Source organism: Urocitellus parryii, chromosome 8 (assembly GCF_045843805.1).
Source record: "Urocitellus parryii isolate mUroPar1 chromosome 8, mUroPar1.hap1, whole genome shotgun sequence".
NCBI lineage: Eukaryota > Metazoa > Chordata > Mammalia > Rodentia > Sciuridae > Urocitellus > Urocitellus parryii.
This window is the reverse complement of record NC_135538.1, coordinates 121,997,587-122,019,452: the sequence shown is the minus strand read 5'-3', so window position 1 is coordinate 122,019,452 and position 21,866 is coordinate 121,997,587. Positions and strand designations below refer to the sequence as shown.

The following is a 21,866-nucleotide window of genomic DNA, read 5'->3' as shown; positions in this document are numbered from 1 at the left end:
TTTTTTTTTTGGCAATGCTGAGAACTAAACCCAGTGGTGCTTTATGGCAGAGCTATATCCTCCATCCTTTTTATTTTATATTTTGAGGCAGGATCTCACAAAGTTTTCCAGGCTGTCCTCAAACTTGCAGCCTCCCCAGTAGCTGGAATTGCAGGCATGCATCACTGTGCCCAGCCAAATTTAACCTTTTGTTAATTTGTTGAGATGGGTTAACACTTGAAAGATTTGCATACTCAGTGAACCAACACTTACATTAAAAAAGTCATCCATTAGATCCATTCAATGGGCATTACAGATCAACTGATTTTTTTTATTTTAATATTTATTTTTTAGTTATTGGCAGACACAACATCTTTGTTTGTATGTGGTGCTGAGAATCGAACCCGGGCCGCACGCATGCCAGGCGAGCGCGCTACCGCTTGAGCCACATCCCCAGCCCCAGATCAACTGATTTTAATGTAAGAGAACAGAAATATTTGATAATAAGGTTCCAGGTTGTAACTAACCTTTATGAAATTATCACTTGTATGGTCTTAGTGTAGTATCAAATATGGATATACATAATTATTACATTGAATAAACTATTAAAACTAATCCTCTCTTTTTATTTATTTATTTATTTTTTTTATTGATCGTTCATAACATTACATAGTTCTTAATACATCATATTACATGGTTTGATTCAAGTGGATTATGAACTCCCGCTTTTACCCCGTATACAGATTGCTGTATCACATCAGTTACCCTTCCATTGATTGACATATTGCCTTTCTAGTGTCTCCTCTCTTTTTAAACTCAATATTTGTGTCAAGTGGATTTCTTTCTTTCCTTAGGTTTTGTTTTGTTTTTTTTTTTTTTTTTTAGTAAACATCAGTCAGAGCAAGAGAATAAGGTGAGGATGTAGCTTAGTGGTATAGGGTTTGCCTAGGATGGGCAAAATCATGGGTTCTATCTCCATCACTGCAAAATTATAATTATAGTTTAAAACATAAAGATCTTCAGCACTAAAAAAAAGAAAAAAACTCTAAGAGAAAGAATGTACAAGCAAATATAAATGCATCAGTCTTCAAATGGCCCAGATAAGAATGACACTTGCAAAAATGTAAAATGATCACACAGAATTCTGTTTTGAAAACTAATTATTTTCCATAAAAATATTATTTCTGCTAAAATACAATGGTTATTTATGTTATTCAAATGAATTAATTTTTTCAAAATTCTGTTTTAATAATTTCTAACATGATAAATATTGACATAATCCACAGGGGAAAAAAATCCCTTTGGATGTGTTCTAACTAGTTCTCTGAATATATTTATAGAGATCCTGAAACCTAAAAGTTTAAGAACTGAAAAAGCACACATTCATTGAGCCAGGGCTCAGAGAGGCAATGTAACAGAGTGCTCCACTCAGGATAGGAGTCAGGGCCGCGTCCCAGGTCCTCTGACATGGCTCTAGTCCTAGAAGGAGCAAGTCCATGGTTGACAACCGCCTAAGCAGTTTCGTTTCTCAGCCCTGGTCTAGTCCTTCTTCCTGGAAACCCATGACGCGGCCCCACTTCTTATTCCCATTGAGTGTAGTGATTCTAGAAAAGCCAATCATCGTCTCGATGAAGTTTTCACAGTTGCGATTTCGGATTATAGGACTATCGCTGAGCTGGGAAATGGAGTCCGGGGCGAGCCTAATCTTCCTCCTGCTGCTCTGTGGGAGCCAGGTCCTGACCGAGATCTGGGCGGGTGAGTGCGGAGTCCCGAAAGAAAGAAACAGCCTCTGCGGGGAAGGAGGGAAGGGATGGCCCCACGCGGGTACAGGACCCCGAGAAATTGATTCTACGCAGCCCCAGACCTCTTCCCTGGTCCCCTCCGCCGCCCGTGCCCTGCCCTCTCTCCTCGCCCCCTCTCTTCGCCTGCTCCAGGAGGAGGGTAGAGCCGTGTCTGAGCAACTCCCGGGTCCCCAGGTTCCTTCTCCCTGAGATATTTTCACACTGCGGTGTCCCGGCCCGGCGGCGGACAGCCCAGGTATGTAGCAGTCGGCTACGTGGACGACACGCAGTTCGTGCGCTTCGACAGCGACGCTCCTGATCCCAGGATGGAGCCACGGGCGCCGTGGATAGAGCAAGAGGGACTCGAGTATTGGGAGGAGCAGACTCAGCGCGCCAAGGACATAGCAAGGAGTTTTCGAGTAAACATGCGAACCTTGCGCGGCTACTACAACCAGAGTGATTCTGGTGAGCGACTGGGGCCCGAATAGCAGGTCATGATCCTCATCCCTCACGGATATGCCCAGGTGGTCCAGAGTCGCTGGGGAGGAGATTCACCCCTCCTCCCCTTGACCTGGCCGGATCTCAATCTAGAGAAAGCCCACGGGGATTCGCTTCAGTTTCGTTTTGGGTTTGGTCCTACGGCCCCAGAGACCAGTGGGCGGTACTAACTTGAGGCAGGGCCACGTGGGTGTGGCTAACGTAGGGACCCGACCAGGTTCCCACACACTCCAGTGGACCTACGGCTGTGACGTGGGCCCAGATGGCCGCTTCCTGCGAGGCCATGATCAGTTCGCCTACGATGGCACCGATTACATGTCCCTGAACGAGGACCTGCGCTCCTGGACCGCGGCGGACACCGCGGCTCAGATCTCCAAGCACAAATCTGAGGCAGCCCAAGAGGCTAAGTACCAAAGAGCCTACCTGGAGGGGGAGTGCGTGGAGTGGCTGCTCAGACACCTGGAGAATGGGAAGGAGACCCTGCAGCGCATAGGTAAGAGGGGCTACGGGAAACTCTCGCAGTTTCCCTCACGCTGGGGTTGTGCCAGCAGCTGAAGACCCTCAAGAAGTACAGGAAAGGACCCGAGGTGTTGCGCAGTGGTAGAGCGTTGCCTAGAAGGCGGGAGGCTCAGGATTCAATCCCCAGCCAGGGGAAAAAAGTAGAGAAAAATAGGTTCGAAGTCAGAATTGAGAGAGGTAAAAGTAGCCTGGGTTTCCAGATCCTGTACCACGGAGTAACACGCTAGGATGGCTACTTTTCCCTCAGGGACAGTTAGGAATCCAGTCTCTCCGGGATTAGAGGAAGACCTTTCTTGAAATAATTGATCAGCGGTTCTCTTTGACTTGGTTCCTTGACTCTGTCAGAAGCTTTGGGAACACCTGGGGATACTTTTTCTCTGGCCTTATTCCCTCTCTGCCCCGAAGCCAGAGCCTTTGGAGGTCTGACTCCAGCTTTTCTGATTCACTCAGCCCCTACCCAAGTCAGCACCAGAATCCCTTCCCTCTTGACCCACTGTCAAAGACGTAGAGCCTTCTACTCTGAACTATCTCACCCTAATTTTAGAACTTCTCAAGGAAAAGGAAATTAACCCAGATGCCTATGTCCTGTGTTAGAGTCTGTAAACAAGTCAGGATGGCGCCTGGCAAATGTTAGGGTCTGTAAACAAGTCTGGATGGCACCTGGTATTTTGCCAGGGGGGAGTGGTTTGTGAGGTGGCGCCATCTAGCCCAGCCGGACTGCCGCAGTCCTGGTAATAGGTTTGGTGCACCCTTTCCTCCCTCCAGTTGTACGTTCTATTGTCAGAATGTTCACACTACTCTATTCCCATGATAAATGCAAAGTGCCTGCGTTTTCTGAATCTTCCTGTCAGACCCCTCAAAGACACACATGACCCAACATCCCATCTCAGACCACAAGAGCACCTTGCGGTGTGGGTCTTGGGCTTCTACTCTGCTGAGATCACCCTGACACTGCAGCACTTAGGTATGAGGGGCTGCATGATGTCTTGTAGATCTCCTCCCTTGCTTCCCCCAAGAAGGGGAGGAGAATGGCACCATGCTAGGACACCACCCTTGTCCAGAGGGAAGTGAGTGGACCTGGATTCCCAGATGCTGCCCCAGAGAGGAACTGAAGGCTACTTTCTCCTAGGACAAGTAAGGGATGCAGTCTCTTTCTCCCTGGCTGATGGGAAAGATAATAACTGACCACAGTTCCCTGGCAGCAGTCTTGACATCAAGGACATACTGTCAGGCCATTTCTGCCTAGTGTCTTTGGAGGTGTGACTCAAGCTTTTCCACATCTCTCAGCCTCCACCCTGATCAGAACATGAAGTCCCTCTCAGAGCTGAAACCTCTTACACTGCATTACCTCAACCTGATTTTAGAACTTTCCAAGGAATAGGAGATTATGCCAGATCACAGAGTCCAGGCTTTGTCTAGGTTTTGTGCTCCCTCCCCACCCCAATCATGTTGTCCATTCTCCAGATGGTTATGGGAGTGGCTGCTTCAGTGGCCCAGGAGAGGTAATACCAAAATGTCTGAGTTTCCCTATTTTTTTCTCAGACCCCCCGAAGACACATGTGACTCACCACCCTAGCCCTGAAGGGGATGTCACTCTGAGATGCTGGGCCCTGGGCTTCTACCCTAAGGAGATCACCCTGACTTGGCAACGAGATGGGGAGGACCAGACCCAGGACATGGAACTTGTGGAGACCAGACCTGCAGGGGCTGGAAACTTCCAGAAATGGGCAGCTGTGGTTGTGCCTGCTGGAGAGGAGCAGAGATACACATGCCATGTGCACCATGAGGGGCTGCCTGAGCCCCTCACCCTGAGATGGGGTAAGATGAGGGCCCAGAGCCTGTTGTCAGGAAGCAAGCAGGAGGGTTTCTGGAGACCCTCAGCAGAGTAGGGACTGAGAGCCTGGGGATCAGGGCTCCTCAACTGACTTATCTTTCCCTCACAGAGCCACCCCCTCAGGCCACCATCCCCATCATGGGAATTGTTGCTGCTGTGATTGTCCTTGTTGTCAGTGGAGCTGTGGTGGGTTTTGTCTTGTGGAGAAAGAAAAACACAGGTAGGGAAAGTGCACGGTCGAATTTTTGTCCCACTGGTGGTCTCAAGTACCTGGTAGAAGTGTGCCCTGCCTTGGTAATGGGAAGTAGTGTCTACCCACATGTGCTTATTCAGCCTAGACTGATGGGGTGACCAGTGCCCCAGCAGAGCAGTTTCCTGCTCAGGAGATGTGAGCTGCGTGGGAAAATGAAAAGTATGAAATAATCAGTAAGAAATAAAGACAAAGACAAAGATTAGATTTAAAAAACGGGATTCCTTGGCATTGGGCTTGTGGCTCAGCAGTAGAGTACTTGCCTAGCACGTGTGAGACCCTGGGTTCGATCCTCAACACCACATAAAAATAAATAAATAAAATAAAGGAAATTATATCCATCTACAATTAAAAAATAAATATTTTTATTAAAAAAAAGTGGAGTTCCTGATGGGTCTTCCAGCCCTGATAGGAACTGAACTGAACAAACGAAAAAGGCCCCAATTCTTTTTTTTAATTAATTAATTAATTTGTTCTAATTTGTTATACATGACAGCAGAATGTGTTCATAGTACACAAATGGAGCACAATTTTTCATTTCTCTGGTGGTACACAATATAGAGTCAGACCATTCATGTCTCTATACATGTACCTAGAGAAAGGATGTCCATCTCATTCCATTATCTTTCCTACCCCCATGCCCCTCGCTTCCCCTCCCTCCCCTTTGCCCTATCCAGTATTCCTCTATTCCTGCCATGCTCCCACCTCCCACCCCCATTATGGATCAGCGTTCACTTTTCAGAGAAAACATTTGGCCTTTGTTTTTTTGGGATTGGCTTACTTCACTTAGCATTATATTCTCCAGCTCCATCCATTTACCTGCAAATGCCATAATTTTATTCTCTTTTAATGCTGAGTAATATTTCATTGTGTATATATACCACAGTTTCTTTATCCATTCATCTATTGAAGGGCATCTAGGTAGTCTATTGTGAATCGTGCTGTTATAAACATTGATGTGGCTGCATCACTGTAGTATGCTATTTTTAAGTCCTTTGGGTATAGAACAAGGAATGGGATAGCTGGGTCAAATGGTGGTTTCCTAAGGAATCTCCATAGTGCTTTCCAGATTGGCTGTACCAATTTGTAGTCCCACCACCAGCTATGTATGAGTGTGCCTTTTCCTCACATCCTCTACGACACTTACTGTTGCTTGTATTCTTAATAGCTATCATTCTGACTAGAGTGAGACAAAATCTTTTTTTTTTTTATAGATTTTTTTTTTAAGAGAGAGAGAGAGGAGAGAGAGAGAGAGAGAATTTTTAATATTTATTTTTTTAGTTCTTGGCGGATACAACATCTTTGTTGGTATGTGGTGCTGAGGATCGAACCCGGGCCGCACGCATGCCAGGCGAGCCAGGCGAGAGCGCTACCGCTGAGCCACATCTCCAGCCCAAGAGACAAAATCTTAGAGTAGTTTTGATTTGCATTTCTCTAATTACTAGCAATGTTGAACATTTTTTTATATATTTGTTGATGCCCTAATTCTTTATTTAAGGGAGAGTACATCAAAGGCAGGGATGAGGTTTCAGTGTGGGAGGAATCTTGTTTCTGGGTTTGGCAGTAAACAGGTTCTTTGGTGTTTGGCAGATTACGCCCATCTCTGAGAGGCTGTTTGATCCTAAGGCTGGGAGCTAAGACATGGCACCAGCATGACCTGGGCTTTCTTGAATGGGTGAATTTCACCCAGGAGTTCCCAGAGAAGCAGCTTCCCTGCCTTAATGGCTCCAAGAAATCCATAATTTATATATGGCCTCCAATACTGGACTTGTTTACTCTTTTGTAAAGCACATGGGAAAAAATGGAGAAAATTTCCCCTGATTTTTGCGGTGAGGGGGAACTGACTCTTACACCGCTGGCATTTAGAGGCCAGAGGGGAATTTCCCTGCTGAAGACAGACCTCCAGCAGAGCAGTTGGCTCCATCACTATACATCTATTTTCTTCTAGTCTCCTGGTCCTTCCCTACATCTGTAGTCACAGTTCTAGAAATGTCCCCAGTGTCCAAGACTAGGGGGTACCTCTATGACCTGTTTTTAACCTGCTCTCTCACAGGATGTTTTCTTCCCACAGGTATAAAAAAAGGGCCCTATGCTCCAGCTGCCTGTAAGTATGAGACCCTTGGGATAGTGGTGTAGTTGGGAGCCGATCCATCCCATAATTTCTCCATTATCCGAATCTCCTGTGGGCTCTGACCAGGTTCTGTTTTTGTTTTGCTCAGGGAATGACAGTGCCGAGAGCTCTGATGTGTCTCTAACAACTTAAAAAGGTAAGACCCTGGAGGGCTGGAAGAGAGAGAGAGGGATTGGGAAATGGAGAGACTCCTGGGTTACAGGACTCTCCTAGGAATTTCTGACATTTTGAATGTTTAATAGGTTGTTCAGAGTGTCTGTATTACAATGAATTTGTTCATAATACCTTCATTTATAGTGTGAGACAGCTAGCTGTCTTCTGTGGGACTGAGCAACACAGGATTTCTTCAGTTCTCTTCCTGCTCCCTACTACAGTTTTGCTGAGAGCCATTGCCAAGTAGGACACATCGTAATCCTTGCCAGCGTACCCCATGTTAATTTGCTGCGACCTTGCTTGTATGTTTGAGAAAGGTGACCCTGCTCAATCACCAGGGTGGATCCAGGATTAGGGTGTATCTTGCAGGAAGTATCCCCGTGAGTAGGGCGTGCCTGCTGCCTGAGTTCCCACTGAGTTCTCCTGGAGAGAAAGTATTTAGGACTTGAATTGTGCGGGAGATTGGGATTGCCCCTGGACCTGTGTGGAGGCAGTGTGAGTTCGGAATAAAGAATTGCTGTTTGAACCTACAAAGCTGTGTGGTGGCTCGTGATCTTGTGCCGAACCGAGACATTGGCATCTGGCACAGTTTCAAGAGGTCCCAACTTCTCTTTCTGTATTCCTATCATCCTAATGTAAGGAAACCGAGAGGAGCGCATCCCTGATCACTAAGACCCCTCCCCATACTGCCCTGTTCTCTTCCTCAGTCAATTTTCCAGTGTAGCAGATGTGAGGCTAGAATGTCTTCATTTGTGAGAAACTTGAGTTAACTCCCCTGCTGAGCCATGTGGCCTCAGGCACCCATGATGCTAGTCTGCCCCACTCTTCTAGGGTTTGAGTGACTGTCTTTGTGCCTGGGCGTGTCTTCCTAAAGCCCCATGGGTGGAGCTATGCTCATCTGTTCCTTTGTAATATAACCCCTTGCCCTGTTTAAGATAGAATCTTCCATGGAAGTGCCTTGGGTGTGTACCCTTCTCTTACTGTGCACTTGGATGTGGCCTACCTAGATGTCAGTCAACCTGCTAACAGTGGACATTATGAAGATAGACTCAGCCCCCTGAAACCTGGCCCCTTATCTCATTTGAATAGCTTCTCCTCAATAAAAGGGGTTACAGCGTACTCTTGCTCTCTCTCTTCCTTCAGACCCTTAAGGTCGGAGGAGCTGCCACAGTGACCCCAATGAAAAAGTTATTTGTTGTTTTTTTTTTTTTAAGAGATGAAAAATAACTTGTTTAATGCTACATAGGTAGAAAGTGGCAGTATAGTCTTTAAAACCATTTCTGACCACAATGACAGACACTGTCTTCTGTTCTTATTGTCAACCCATATTTAAATATTGCAGTACATACAAAATGTCAAAAATTTCCCCTCTAGCATTTACTACCTTTTCTGAATTTTGGATTTAGTGTCATCACCAACAACAAAAAAAATATACAAGTAAGGACAAGTTACTAAATTACAAAGCCAATATTCTGGATGCAGTACAAATGTTAATTAACTTAGTCATTGATACTTAACTACAAAACAAATTTCTTTATTTTTTTAACAATGAAAAGTGACAGCAACACTATAAATTACTTGTGACAAAGTCATCAATGGAGACTAATAAAAACAAAGCTAATTAACAGGCATTGTTTCAGTTCAAATTAGTAATTTCCTTTTTTTTTTTCAAAGAAAGAGTGAGAGAGAGTGAGAGGGAGAGAGAGAGGGAGAACTTTAATATTTATTTTTCAGTATTTGGCGGACACAGCATCTTTGTCTGTATGTGGTGCTGAGGATCGAACCCAGGCCGCACGCATGCCAGGCGAGCGCATTACTGCTTGAGCCACATCCCCAACCCCTAGTAATTTCCTTTAAACAGGAATACTAACATTGATCTAGTGGTTCTCAACCCTGTCTGCACATTAAAGAAATGGAAGTCACTTTTCTTTATCCTTTTTTGATTAACCATAATAGAGTTCAACAAATATCAAATATTGGAAGTTATTTAAACTCGAATTGAAATTCTCACTACTTTTTATTTTTACAAAACTTAAAAAATAATACTGGCTTTCAAAGAATCCCCACATTTTAATTTTGCATAGATGTTCAAGTCAGTTATTTGTTCAACTAAAAAGAGTCAGTAAGATGTATTAGAAATTATTTTATTAATAAGTTATTATAAAATGATATCCATGAGCCACAAACTTTTTGGTGCAGATGAGAGAAAGATTTGAGTATTTTCCATGCATTTCTAAAACTTCTAGAATCCTTTTTTGTAAGATCAGTTTCTTAAAAGTCAGAACCTAAACAAAACTTGCTTCTTTAAAAATATATGCATAAATATTTTGCCTACCATTCTGCTATATTGTTGACAAATCCCTATTAGTAGGTCAGTAGTAACTACTGTAAAGGTAAAATTTCCAAGCTGATTCTAAGCCGCAGAGCCTGAGTTAAAGTGTAAAAGACCAGGCATCTTAAAGTTTCCAAAATACAGAGATTGGGTTAAAAAGTAAAAGACTAGGTATTGTTAGAGTCCCTCTGCTACCCCCAAAACCTGTAATCCCTGTAGCTGTTAGGACAATACTGGAACTGCCCAGTAAATATTTCCACTGACTTTCTGGTTGTTTAATAGCTAAGGGTTCCGAGTTGCTTGGCACGTAGGCATTGCCTGACCTAAACCAATCAGTTTGAATGTGTACCCCACTTAGGAGCACCAATCACCCCTGTCCAATCTGTTCCCGCCAATGTATGTACTAATCATGTTTCAGAATTGTTGTTCAATTTTCCAGCGCCTCATGATGATTTGTTCTGATGTATGCAAAGCCCCCCCACCCTCTCCAAAAAGTGTACTTAAGCTCCGCTTGAACTCTGTTCTGGGCTCTGAGCCGCTCTCCCTTCTTGAGTGGGCACAGAGTCCCAGCGCGCTGGAACGGATCCCTAATAAATTTCCCCCCTGCGATTGCATGGAGTGAGTCTCTTGTGTGGTCTCTCCCCTCCGACGCTTCGCTGCACCCCAACACTACAGGCATTTATCTTCAAAACAACCTTTCCTCATTTTTCAGGTTTGGAAATCAAGTATGGAAAACAACTTTTTCCTAAAAAATACATAAATTCACTTACATGAATTTCACTTCTCAAATTCAGGAAATCCCATTTCTTCAGCTCTTTATCAGGACTCCATGTAAATCTCAACCACTTCATTCTTGCCAGTCAAGTATTGCTTCTGTCTGGTTGTTTTCACTCACATCTTCGATGTCTGATAGATCAACAAGTGGTAAAGGATTTCTCCAGTACTGGAAAGTATTATACAGCCAAAATTCTTCATTGTGCTGGAGCGGTGCGAACCCCTAGTCTTGCCACTGAGGCCCTGTGCGCCCCGCCCCGTGGTCACCACCAACCTCAGGGGGCTGCGCGTCCTGGGGCTCCTCCCCTGGCCCCCGGGGCCCTCCGGGCAGCAGCGACAGCGGTGGCTCGCCCTTCTCCAGGCCCCGGCCCTCACGCTCCCCGCCGCTCAGGGAGCTGCTGTCCCCGCCGCTCGGGCTGCTGTCGCCGCTGTCGCGGCGCTTGCAGGACGAAGCCAAAGGCTCTGACATGGCCCCTGCGTCGATTTTGCGCTTTTGCGGTTGCCCAGGATGCGAGGGCCCCGACGGCGGGATCCAAATCTACTGCGTTGGCTCCTCCGTGAAGTCGCAGAGCAGGAGCCGCTTCCAAGGCACGTGGAACGTCAGTGGCTCAGCCTCAAGCCGCTGGGCCATGGGCCTAAGGGTTCCAACGGAGACGGACTGCCAGCGCTGATAGCCGCAGGGTGGAGCGAGGCAGGGCGAGCCCCAGAAAAAGGTATTTGTGCCTCTTGTGGGGTTATTTTGGGCAGCCCAATTAGCCCAGTTCAATTGGAGTGACCCCTGAGCCTTTTAGTCATGAACAGAAACTTGGCATTCACTCCTGATTTAGTTTGTTTTGCTGGGATGTAGCTGCTTCTTTCCCTAGGGAAAAACAGAATCTGGACATTTGTCCCATGAAATATGGTTGATGCGTTAATTAAATTGTGGGAGGGCTGGAGATGTGGCCCCCGGGGCCCTCCGGGCAGCAGCGACAGCGGTGGCTCGCCTTTCTCCAGGCTGCACTCCCCGCCTCTCCGGGAGCTGCTGTCTCCGCTGTTGGAGTTGGGGATTCCTGTGACCGCTCCTCTGACCCTAAGGGTCCGCAGAAAGAGAGCGCGCTAACCCTTTTTATTGAGGAGAAGCCATTCAAATGTGGCAAGGGGTCAGGTTTCAGGGGGCTGAGTCCAGCTTCATTATGTCTGCTGTCAGCAGGTTGACTGACATCTAGGAAGGCCACACCCAAGGGCAGAGTAAGAGAAGGGGACACACAAAGGGCATTTCCAAGGAACATTCCATTCCAAACAGGGCAAGGGGTTAATATCACAAAGGAACAGGTGAGCGTAGCTGGACCCATGGGACTGCAGGAAGAGTAGCCAGATCACCAGGGATTACCAAGGTGCCTCAACCAATCAGGAGGGGAAAACGCTGGTCACTATTTTTTAGTTTTCGGGGGACGAAACATCTTTGTTTACATGTGGTGTTGAGGATCAAACCCAGGCCACGCATGCCAGGGACAAGCATTACCAGGGCTGGTCCTGTCTTCAGGACCATGGGCAGGGAGGTCATCATGCCACTGAGTTAACCTAGGTTGAGACCTGAGTCCGACCTTCAGCTCCCCATTTTTTTTTTCAATTTCTATAGAGAATTATCCCTGTAATTGTTAGAAAGTATGAATTATGGTCTCATCTCCTCTGGCTATCTCTCATCTTTGAGAGGAGCAGGAGTCCTTTTTCCTATCATTGTCCCACAAAACTCAGGGCAGTTTCCTGGATTGTATTTTTCATCACTTCTCCAGTATTTTTAAAGGAACCAGATTAGGGGAATAGCAGAGTGAAAAGATCTCACAATTTCTCATCTTAGATATTTCACAATGGCTGACTGCAAGCTGGAGAGCTGGAAGAACCACTAGCTGTGCAGTCCAAAAGACTGAAGCTCCAGAATAAGAGGGTCAATGGTGGTACCCTAATCTGAGACCAAAGAGATTCTGGAGAATCTGTTTTGGAAAAGTGAAGAAGTGGGAGTCCAGTATCTTCAGATGATCACAGCAACAATCAAGAACCCATTCAAGAAGAATCAAGCTTGCAACTGCTGCTGCTTCCTTGTCCTTCCAATTTTTATTCCATCCAAGTCATCATCCTATTGGTCAATACTGCCCACATTTAGGGAGTGTCTCCATTTCAGTTGGCTACCTCGCATGCCAATCATTCCTAGATACACCCTCATTGACCACATCAAAGCCCAGGATGGACTGAGCACAGACTGGGTGCCACCTTGTCCATCCTCAGCTGCTTTCATCCTTCTCCTGTCCCCACTGTAGCAGACTCAGCACAGCAAATACCTGTGTGCAAATACCTTGGCATTTCTTAATCCAACCAGGTTGATAATTCAAATTGACCATTACAGATGCTGTGGAATGCAGGAGGGATGGTGTGGAGGGAAGGAGGGCAGCGCTTGTGAGAAAAGCCCAAATGGCTCTGACTTTAGTCTAAGGCTTTATTAGTAAGAGGAGGGAGGGGAAGACACTGATCATTCTTTCAGCTCTCATTTGTTGAGTACTGAATAGATGACACTCAGTTTTCATCTAGGATACATGAGGGAATTGAACAGAGGCCAGAATTGTCAACTTTGTGGAGCCTGTGTTCTATAGGAAAGAGTAAGGGGAAATACTCTAAGCACAGTAAATAAGGACAATGTTCATGTTAGATGGTAAGTGTTGCAAGGCAGATCTTGAAGCCAGATTTAAAATTAGGTAGTCAGTGTAGTTAGGTAAATCGAGTCTAATGGAGGCCATGCTGATAATGATTCCGGAAACGCAGGACAACTCATGGAATGTTAATGAAGTCCCCGAAAGGCCCTAGGCCAAAGTCCACCCCAAAGAAATGTTAATGGAACCCAGGAAACAGCCCCCAACAGATTTGGAGATAGCCCATCCCAAAGAAGTGATAATGAAATCCTTCCTGCCCAGATTACTTGTTTGGCCCACCTGTGTCCCAACCCTTCCCCCTTACATTCCATCACCAAACCTATAAAAAGGGGAACACATTCGCCCTTCCACGGATTCCACCTCTTGGGTCCCCTTCTTCCTTGAGAGAAGTCTTTTCTGCTGTCCTTTAATAAACTTCTAATTTCTACTCTGTCCTTGCCTCGGCATGCTCTCTCTCTGGTGTTATTCTTCAACATTGGGGAAGCAAGGACTCGTCACCAGTCAACAGCGGTAACAATCACAGAGTGGGTATGCGGAACAGGGAAGATGGCTGTTTTACTAGGGACTTATTGGCAAGGTGACATTCGAGGATAGATTTGAAGGACATGAAGGAATTTGTTAGGATGTTTGGAGGAAGATCTTTCTAGGTAGGAAGAAACTCCAGTGCAAATGCACCAGGGTGGGATCCCCTGTGTGTGTTCTGGGAAGAGCAAGAATCTAGAATGTCCTGAGCAGAGTCACTGAGAAGAGCTCAGAGGCACAGCCAGTGTCACCAGATCTGGAGGTTGACGGAAAGAATCTTGCATTGAGTGAAGCAGTTTTGAGCAGACACAGACATGGTGAATCTTTTCAAATCATCACTCTTAACTGTTGCACTGAGAAAAGAACTGAGATGGGAGGACTAGCAAGTCAGCAGGGAGACTGTAGGGAACTAATCAGTCCTATGCTGGTGATGTCATCACTTCACCTGGAGTATGAGCAGGGGAAATAGTGGAAGTGTTTGGATGTCATATGCATTTTGAAGATGGACTTTACAGCACTTCCTAATGAACTTAACTGAGGTATGAGAAAGAAGAACCCCACAAATTTGTGACACTGTAATCAAAAAGATAAGAGTTGCATCAATGAAGAAGAGAAGATTGGAAAAGGCATGTGTGAAGAAAAGACTTTTTCAGGCCCTTAGATATTGAACTGAGATGTTCAAACTGCTATACCAACAGCTGATAATTAACTGATTTCAGCAGACCCAAGGGCTTGATGCAAATATGCATCTTTTGCTTGACGGGTGTCAATCTGGCACAAAGTATGGTAGAGGTTTCCTTGCTCAGTTTCACTTTCTGTATGTGTCTTATGGGTTGTTAACAAACATTTCACAGTCCAGTCCTGGTGTACACAGTACACTTTTTAGGAACATTGCTCTATATGAAATAGTATTCCAGCATCTGCGTAGTGTCAGATCAACAGCAGGAAGGAATCAGTAGTTCATGGTGATTCTATTTTCAGTAACGTGGTTTTAAGGCTGCCCCGCCACTAAAATTACCTAAAAAGAAGACATAAAATGGAAGAAGAATCTCAATGTAGAGAAGTCTAAGAAAGATAGCAATCCTTTAGCTGAAAATATAAATGTGCAAGAATTCATGGAGAAAAGTTTATCTTATCCTGAAGGCATTTGCCAAATCTGGAAAAAACTTAGCTTTTTCTTACTTAAGGTATACTACTATGTTTGTTTTCCATCAGTGTGACCAACCACATGAGTCAATTCACTTGTAAAAAGGAAAGGTTTGTTATTGCTCACAGTTTTGGAGGGTGAAGTCCATGATTGACCTTGTCACATTACACCTGTAGTGAGGCAGCACATCATGCTGGGAGCACTGGGCAGACCAAAACCACTCACCTCCTCACCAGGCAGTGAAGGAGAACAAGAAGGGGGTGGGTGTTCAACAATGTCCTTCAAGGGCACAGCCCTCAGGACCCCTCCCCACTAGGCCCCACCTCTCAAGGATTGTACTATCTCCCTATAGCACCACCCAGGGACCAGGTTTCTACCACATGGGCTTTAGGAACACCATACATTTAATTATAACAAGAACACAGTTTATGATCTTCAGAGATAGTTTGAATAGGAGATAATTTGGCTTTCCATTAAATCTCGGGAACAAAAATTATATCCTCTGAGCAAGAAATGAAAAATTTTTATTTTACCACCCAAAATTATTCTTAGGAAATTAACTTTAGCCAGAAAAAAAAAAAAAAGGTAGAAACGCAACTGATTTTGAGAATTTGTAGTTGCCACCCCATACTCCTATAGGTTTGTTGTCCTGATTGGCTTTATAAATTAGGGTCAAAAAAACTGATTTTTTTTTAATAGATGTCTTGGGTCAGTGTTGACTCAAAATTTGAAGGAGGAAATAAAGATTTTTATAGGAATCCATATTAAACCAATGGGTTTAACAATTTACACAATTTATAACAAAAGGAAACGAGAATCTCAGAGCAGAAATGTATAAGTACAAGTGGAAAATGATAATAGGATCAAAATCAGTAGAAACAACAGATAGGAAAAAGAGGCTCATAAGATGTCCATATTTGAATTTTAAAACAGAAAATAACATATAACTGGTATTATGAATAAAGAAAAGTATTTCAACCTTCAACTTGCCTACAGAATATAGGAAAGTAACAATGACCTAGCTGTTTTCCCAAAACACCACATTTAATTATTATAAAGTGAATTCAAATTTCTTTCAAAAATTAGGTTCATTGACCTCTCCTTTGAGCCATAATGGAATAGGAAACCTAGAAATTCATATAAACATGAAAAAAATAGAAAGACATTCAGACATAGGGCAAAATGACAGAGATTGCAATCTGATAGAAAGGGAATGAAAGAAGAGAGGCATAAAGGGGTCCATCTTCTTTCCTGGAAATTCCCAAGACACAGTGCAGAGAGGAGGAGCCCTACAAAGCCTAGAAGCCTCAGGGAGTTGAGGGGACAGACATGTATTTGGAGAGATCACAACAGAAGAATATTCAAGATGAAGGCACATAGATAAGGTAGCTGAAAATAACAGCACTGGAGATCCAGAGGGCACCTCTTGAGTCCTCAGTTCATCAGTACACACACGAAGAACACTATCCCAGGACAACGAAAAGATAGTCCAAAAGCACCAGAGGGAGCAATGGTACCTAGGGATACCCAGGGCCAGAAAAAGTGTCTGTTCCCACTGTCCATGCTGGAAAGACACATTTTCTGGACATTGGACAGAGTATTTGGAAGTGTCTGTGACCTTATCAGTGAATAATGAATGGCATCAACTAAGAAATTGCCAAATATTCAGGAAAATGTAACACATTACAACATAAAAAACTACAGATTAACTGAACACTAAGACAGTTATTGTAAATTAATTCCTTACATTCAGAAGGTTCCATAAGACCCCTAAAAGAAAAAAATAAAAAATTAGGCATGGTAGCACAAGTTTATAATCCCAACTACTCAGGACGCTGAAGCAGGATTGCAAGTTCAATTGTAGCCTGGGAAACTTAGCATGACCCTGTGTCAAAATAAAATACAAAGATCTAGGTTACAGTGCTTTCTTTTTTCTTTTTTTTTTTTAAAGAGAGAGATTTTTTTTAATATTTATTTTTTAGTTTTCGGCAGACACAACATCTTTGTATGTGGTGCTGAGGATGGAACCTGGGTCGCAGGCATGCCAGGTGAGAGCGCTACCGCTTGAGCCACATCCCCAGCCCGGTTACAGTGCTTTCTTATCATGCATGAGGCCCTGGCTTTGATCCCTAGTATCAAAAAAATAAACAAATAAATAAATAAGAGAGGGTTCATAAAAGTTCACAATCAAACTTCCAAAGATGAAAGTATCAGAGATGTGATGTGGGAATTAAGGTAGAGAGGAGGAGCCCTACATAGCCTAGAAGCTACACTGGAGAATAAAAGATATATGAGTTTAAAGACAAAAAAGAAATAGAACTTTTCAAAATGACACAAATCAATTCTTACAATATATTTTTGGGTTTTTAACATATTCAGATATGTGTTTTAACAGCACAAAAAGAAAAGGAAATACAGTTATACAGAATAGAATTTTCATATCTCACTGAAATTATGTTAGTACAAATCCGAAATACTTTCTGGGACAATAAGTCCTAGAGCAACCACTAAAAAACTACAGTGAAAAACTTTTAAGGGAATTTCCATTACAATAGAAAATTTGGAATGCTTTATTCACCACAGGCCACAACTTCCTCAGAGTAAAAGGGCAAGACTACCTCCAGCTAAAACTCAAAGCGGGAGACCCCACTGTCATTTCAACAGGCCAGACTTGTTGCTATCTGGAGCCTGGGTGTAGGGCTACCCAGCTGAGCCTTGGGGACAAGCTGCTTCCCCAATGGTTTCAGAAGGTGGGACCACCTCCCCAGTGCCCCTGGAGGACAGAGCATCAAACTGAAGAGAATTATTCTTTTTTTTTTTTTTTTTTTTTTTAGTTGTGGATGGATTTTTTTTTAATTTTAATATTTTTATTTTTTAGTTCTCGGCGGACACAACATCTTCGTTTGTATGTGGTGCTGAGGATCGAACCTGGGCTGCACGCATGCCAGGCAAGCGCGCTACCTCTTGAGCCACATCCCCAGCCCTCGATGGATCTTTATTTTATTTATTTTATTTATTTGTATGTGGTGCTAAGAATCAAACCCAGTGCCTCACGCATGCTAGGCAAGCGCTCTACCACTGAGCCACAACCCCAGCCTGAGAATTATTGAGAATTAAAACTAGTAGAATTTGCCCGGCTAGGTTTTGAACGTGCTTGGACCCATCACCCCTCTCTTCTTTGCAGCTTCTTCCCTTTGAGTAGGAATGTCTATCCTGTACCATTTCACCACTGTATGTGGGAAACATATATAACTTATCTGGTTTCACAGGATCACAGCTGGAGAGGAATTTGCTTCAGGATGAATTGTACCATATCTGACCTATATCTAATTTAAATAACGTTTAGAAGAGACTATGAACATAAAACATAGAAATGATGCTGGAATGGATTAAGATTTGGGGGGTATTGGATAGATGAATGTATTCTGCATGCAACAAGGGCCTGGGGGAGGACAGAATGCTTGCACAACCCCTGCCTCCCACCAATGAAAATTTATTTGTTAACGTTCTTACCCCCAATATAACTGTGTTTGGAGATTGGATCTTTAATAGATGATTGAGGCTAAATAAGAGAGGAAAGGAGGAAAGATAGAAAGGGAGAAAACAACAACAACAACAAAAATGATGGAGTCAAAAACCAGTAAAACTGGTGCCCTATAAGATTAGTAAAAAAGATCTTCCTCTTCCTTCTTTTCCTTCTGCTTCTCCTTCTCCTCTCTCTCTGCATAACCCTATACAAAAAAGGCCAGATTGAGAATTGAACAACAGCAGATGAGGTAGAGAGGGAAGACGGGAGGGGAGGGGAGGGGAGGGGGGATAGTAGGGGATAGGAAAGGTAGCAGAATACAACAGTCACTAATATGGCATTATGTAAAAATGTGAATGTGTAACCGATGTGATCCTGCAATTTGTATTTGGGGTAAAAATGGGAGTCCATAACCCACTTGAATCAAATGTATGAAAGATGATATGTCATGAGCTTTGTAATGTTTTGAACAACCAATAAAAAAAAAAAAAAAAGCCAGATTGATACCAGGCAGCACAATATCCTGCCCTGGGAAGAAGAGATTATCAGGCAGTTCTGATACCACCTGGGAGGAAAGAAACCAGACCATAATGCTCTCTGCTCCAGAAAATGCTGAAGTGTTGCCCCCCAAACTTCATCTAATTCAAAATCGGAAGGTGTTTTAGTCAGCTTTGAGTCACTGTAAACAAAAAAAGAACAACATAAAGGAGAAAAAGTTTATTTGTGTTTTGAGGTTTCAGAGGTCTCAGTCCACAGACGGCCAACTCCATTGCTCTGGGCTTGAGGTGAGACAGAATATCAGAGCAAAAGGGTGTAGAGGAGAAAAGCAGCTCAGGACATAGCAATCAGGAAGAGAGAGAGACAGAGAGAGAAACAGAGACAGAGACAGGACAAAAGCACTCCACTCACCTAGGACAAAATACACATCCTAAAGGCACATGCCTCCAGTTACCTACCTCCTCCACCCATACCCTAATTGACTACACTTACCACCTAGTTAATTCCTATCAGTGAATTAATCCACTGATTAAGGTCACAACTCTCATAATCTAACCATTTTACCTCTGAACATTCTTGCATTGCCACATCATGAGCTTTTAGGGAATACCTCATATCTAAATCATAACAGTAGAAAAATAGGATTTATTCAAATCCAGCTTTGAAGGAAGAGGGATGAAATATAATTGTTTCAAAAGTTCCATGTCAGAAAAGTCCTGGGACAAGGAAAGCTTCTAAAAGTGGGAGAGTTCATTAGGAAGAAAGACAGAAACTTCACAGGTTTTATCTCCTTAGGAGTCACTGCGGCCCAAAGAAATTTTACAGGTTTTGCCTATTTCAAGTCCCTGAAGCCTTCTCCTCATACCAAAAAGAGTCAGAACTTCCTGGGACCAGCATCTGTGCCTCACCATTGTAAATTAGGATTGTCAGGGTGCAGCTAGCTCTTCTCTTTAGTTCACAGGGTGAGCTTTCATGGACTGCATGTGGAAAGCTACATTGACATCAGTTCATTCAAGGAGCTTCACTGTAGCTGGACCTGATTCAGATGATGAGACTCTGGAGTTGACACTGGTTAGGTCATAAAATGAGTCTTTTGGAGGCCTTGGATGGAAAGCAGTTTATTGTACATGTGGAAGAAATAATAATTTGTGTCAGAAAGATGACCATGGTAGTTTTCTAATGACTACAAATTCCTTGATATTTAAGAATAGAAACTAGTTCCCCTCCCCGTGAATGTGGCTGGACTTAGTGAAGAGATAAAACAAAATTTATGGTGTGCAGCCACAGATAAAAAGACTGGTATGGGATGTGGAACACATGCCTGTAATCCCAGTGGGTCAGGAGACTGAGGCAGAGGATCACAAGTTCAAAGCTAGCCTCAGCAATTTAGTAAGGCCCTAAGCAACTTAGTGAGACCCTCTCTCAAAAATAAACATTAAAAATAAAAATTGTGTAGGGCTGGGGATGTGGCTCAAGCGGTATTTCGCTCGCCTGAATGCATGCAGCCTGGGTTCGATCCTCAGCACCACATACAAACAAAGATGTTGTGTCCGCCAAAAACTAAAAAATAAATATTAAAAAATTCTCTCTCTCTCTCTCTCTCTCTCTCTCTCTCTCTTTAAAAAAAATTAAAAAATAAAAAATAAATTGTAGCTCAGCGATAGAGCGATCGCTTCGCATGTGTAAGGCGCTGGTTTTGATCCTCAGCACCACATAAAAATAAATAAAATAAAGGTATAAAAATAATTTAAATAAATAAATAAATGATCTGGGGATATAGCCCCTAGTTTCAATCTCTGGTGATGGGGGGGGGGGGGGTGGGATATGACAATTATGATGACAGTAGGATTTCCTGCTTGCCCTGCTCTCTCTTGGAACATTCATTCCTGGCTCAGCCATCTCGACCAGACAGTCACCTAAAGGCAGTCCCCCTTGGCCCAGAACTGAGGGCTGTAGCCAAGAGCTACAGGAATGAGCTGTGAATAAGGTCCTTCCCTGTTCATCAGCCTTCCAGTTCTGACCTTGAACATTGCCTAGAGGAAAGGGGCAAATTAATAAACATTGGTAATTTTAAGTTGCTGTGTTTTGGAGTGATTGTTCTGAACCAGTAAGTAACAAATGCACAGAGAACAACTAGGCAATCAAGGGCTTTTTTCCTCTTTAGAAACAAACAAAGGAGTCCAGAAGAGATTGGAGTGGTGCATGGAAATAATTGGTAGAAAAAGACTGCCAAATGACTGTTTTTACTTAGCGCCTTACTTTTGCTGAGGGTTGCTTTGAACTCGCAATCCTCTTGCCTCAGCCTCCCGAGCTGCTGGGATTACAGGCATGCACCACTGCGCTTGGCCCAAATGACTTTATATCCACTGAAACTGTGCTTCAAAACTGACCTCTTAGTCAGGCACAGTGGTGCATGCCTGTAATTCCAGCAGCTGGGGAGGTTGAGGCAGGAGGATAGTAAGTTCAAAGCCAGCCCCAGCATCTTAGCAAGGCCCTAAGCAACTCAGTGAGACCCTGTCTCTAAATAAAACACAAGAAAGGCCTGGGAATGTGGCTCAGTGGTTGAGGGCCTCTGGATTCAATCCCCCTTAAGTCAAGAAAATGCTTGAATTACTTCATTTGTTTTTAGAATACCATTTTTATTTTCTTTCTAGCTTTATTTTTTTTTTGTACCACTTTCATGGGGGTTTTCCTTAGGATTACAGTGCTCACCTTAACTCTTTACACTACATCCAGTTAACAGTGTCTTAGTTCATATAAATATAGAAATCTTGCAACCATTCAGACTTCTAAACTGTAACCATTGTTATGTTATAGTTATCATGTTTAATATATGATAATTCAGGAAACAGAGCACTTAAGAAAAAGCTATATTTGTATTTATTAAGTAAGTGAAAAAGGTCAAACAGAAAGCAAGAGAGAGAGGGAGAGAGATCAAAGATAGTATTGAGCCAAACCATTTCTGATACTCTCACCTTTTCTAGGAGTCTGAGTTTTCCATAGTATCATTTGCCCCCAAACTGAAGAAATCCTTTACCATTTCATATAGTGTGGATCTATTGGTGATGAAATAAAATTTAACTTTCATCAGAAAATCTGTTTATTTTCTCTTCATTCTTGAAGGACACTTTTGCTAGATATTATGGATTGACTTTATTTTGCTCAGAACCTTAAAGATTTTGCCTTACTTTCTTCTTGTTATAAAGTCATTAGGCAGGGCTGAGGATGTGGCTCAAGCGGT

The 21,866-nt window shown here is 43.5% G+C and overlaps 1 protein-coding gene and 1 pseudogene across 1 annotated transcript; one reads left to right on the top strand and one right to left on the bottom strand.

Annotated features, from left to right (window-relative positions):
• The first annotated feature begins 1,592 nt into the window (after positions 1 to 1,592).
• Positions 1,593 to 10,077, top strand: LOC113200772 (saoe class I histocompatibility antigen, A alpha chain-like). The gene is made up of 8 exons (XM_026414321.2): positions 1,593 to 1,734; positions 1,956 to 2,225; positions 2,476 to 2,751; positions 4,320 to 4,595; positions 4,721 to 4,831; positions 6,933 to 6,965; positions 7,081 to 7,128; positions 7,290 to 10,077. Exons 1-7 carry the CDS (start codon positions 1,608 to 1,610, stop codon positions 7,122 to 7,124), a joined length of 1,137 nt encoding a protein of 378 aa, XP_026270106.2. The 5' UTR covers positions 1,593 to 1,607; the 3' UTR covers positions 7,125 to 7,128; positions 7,290 to 10,077.
• A 153-nt stretch (positions 10,078 to 10,230) lies between these two features.
• On the bottom strand, positions 10,231 to 10,882 carry LOC113200750 (uncharacterized protein C9orf40 pseudogene; annotated as a pseudogene).
• Between the last annotated feature and the right edge of the window lie 10,984 nt (positions 10,883 to 21,866).

Coding starts and splice junctions, on each gene's coding strand:
- LOC113200772 (XM_026414321.2), top strand. CDS start 1,608: ATGAAGTTTTCACAGTTGCGATTTCGGATTATAGGACTATCGCTGAGC. Junction 1,735..1,955: donor CCTGACCGAGATCTGGGCGG/GTGAGTGCGGAG, acceptor CCGGGTCCCCAG/GTTCCTTCTCCCTGAGATAT. Junction 4,596..4,720: donor GCCCCTCACCCTGAGATGGG/GTAAGATGAGGG, acceptor TTTCCCTCACAG/AGCCACCCCCTCAGGCCACC.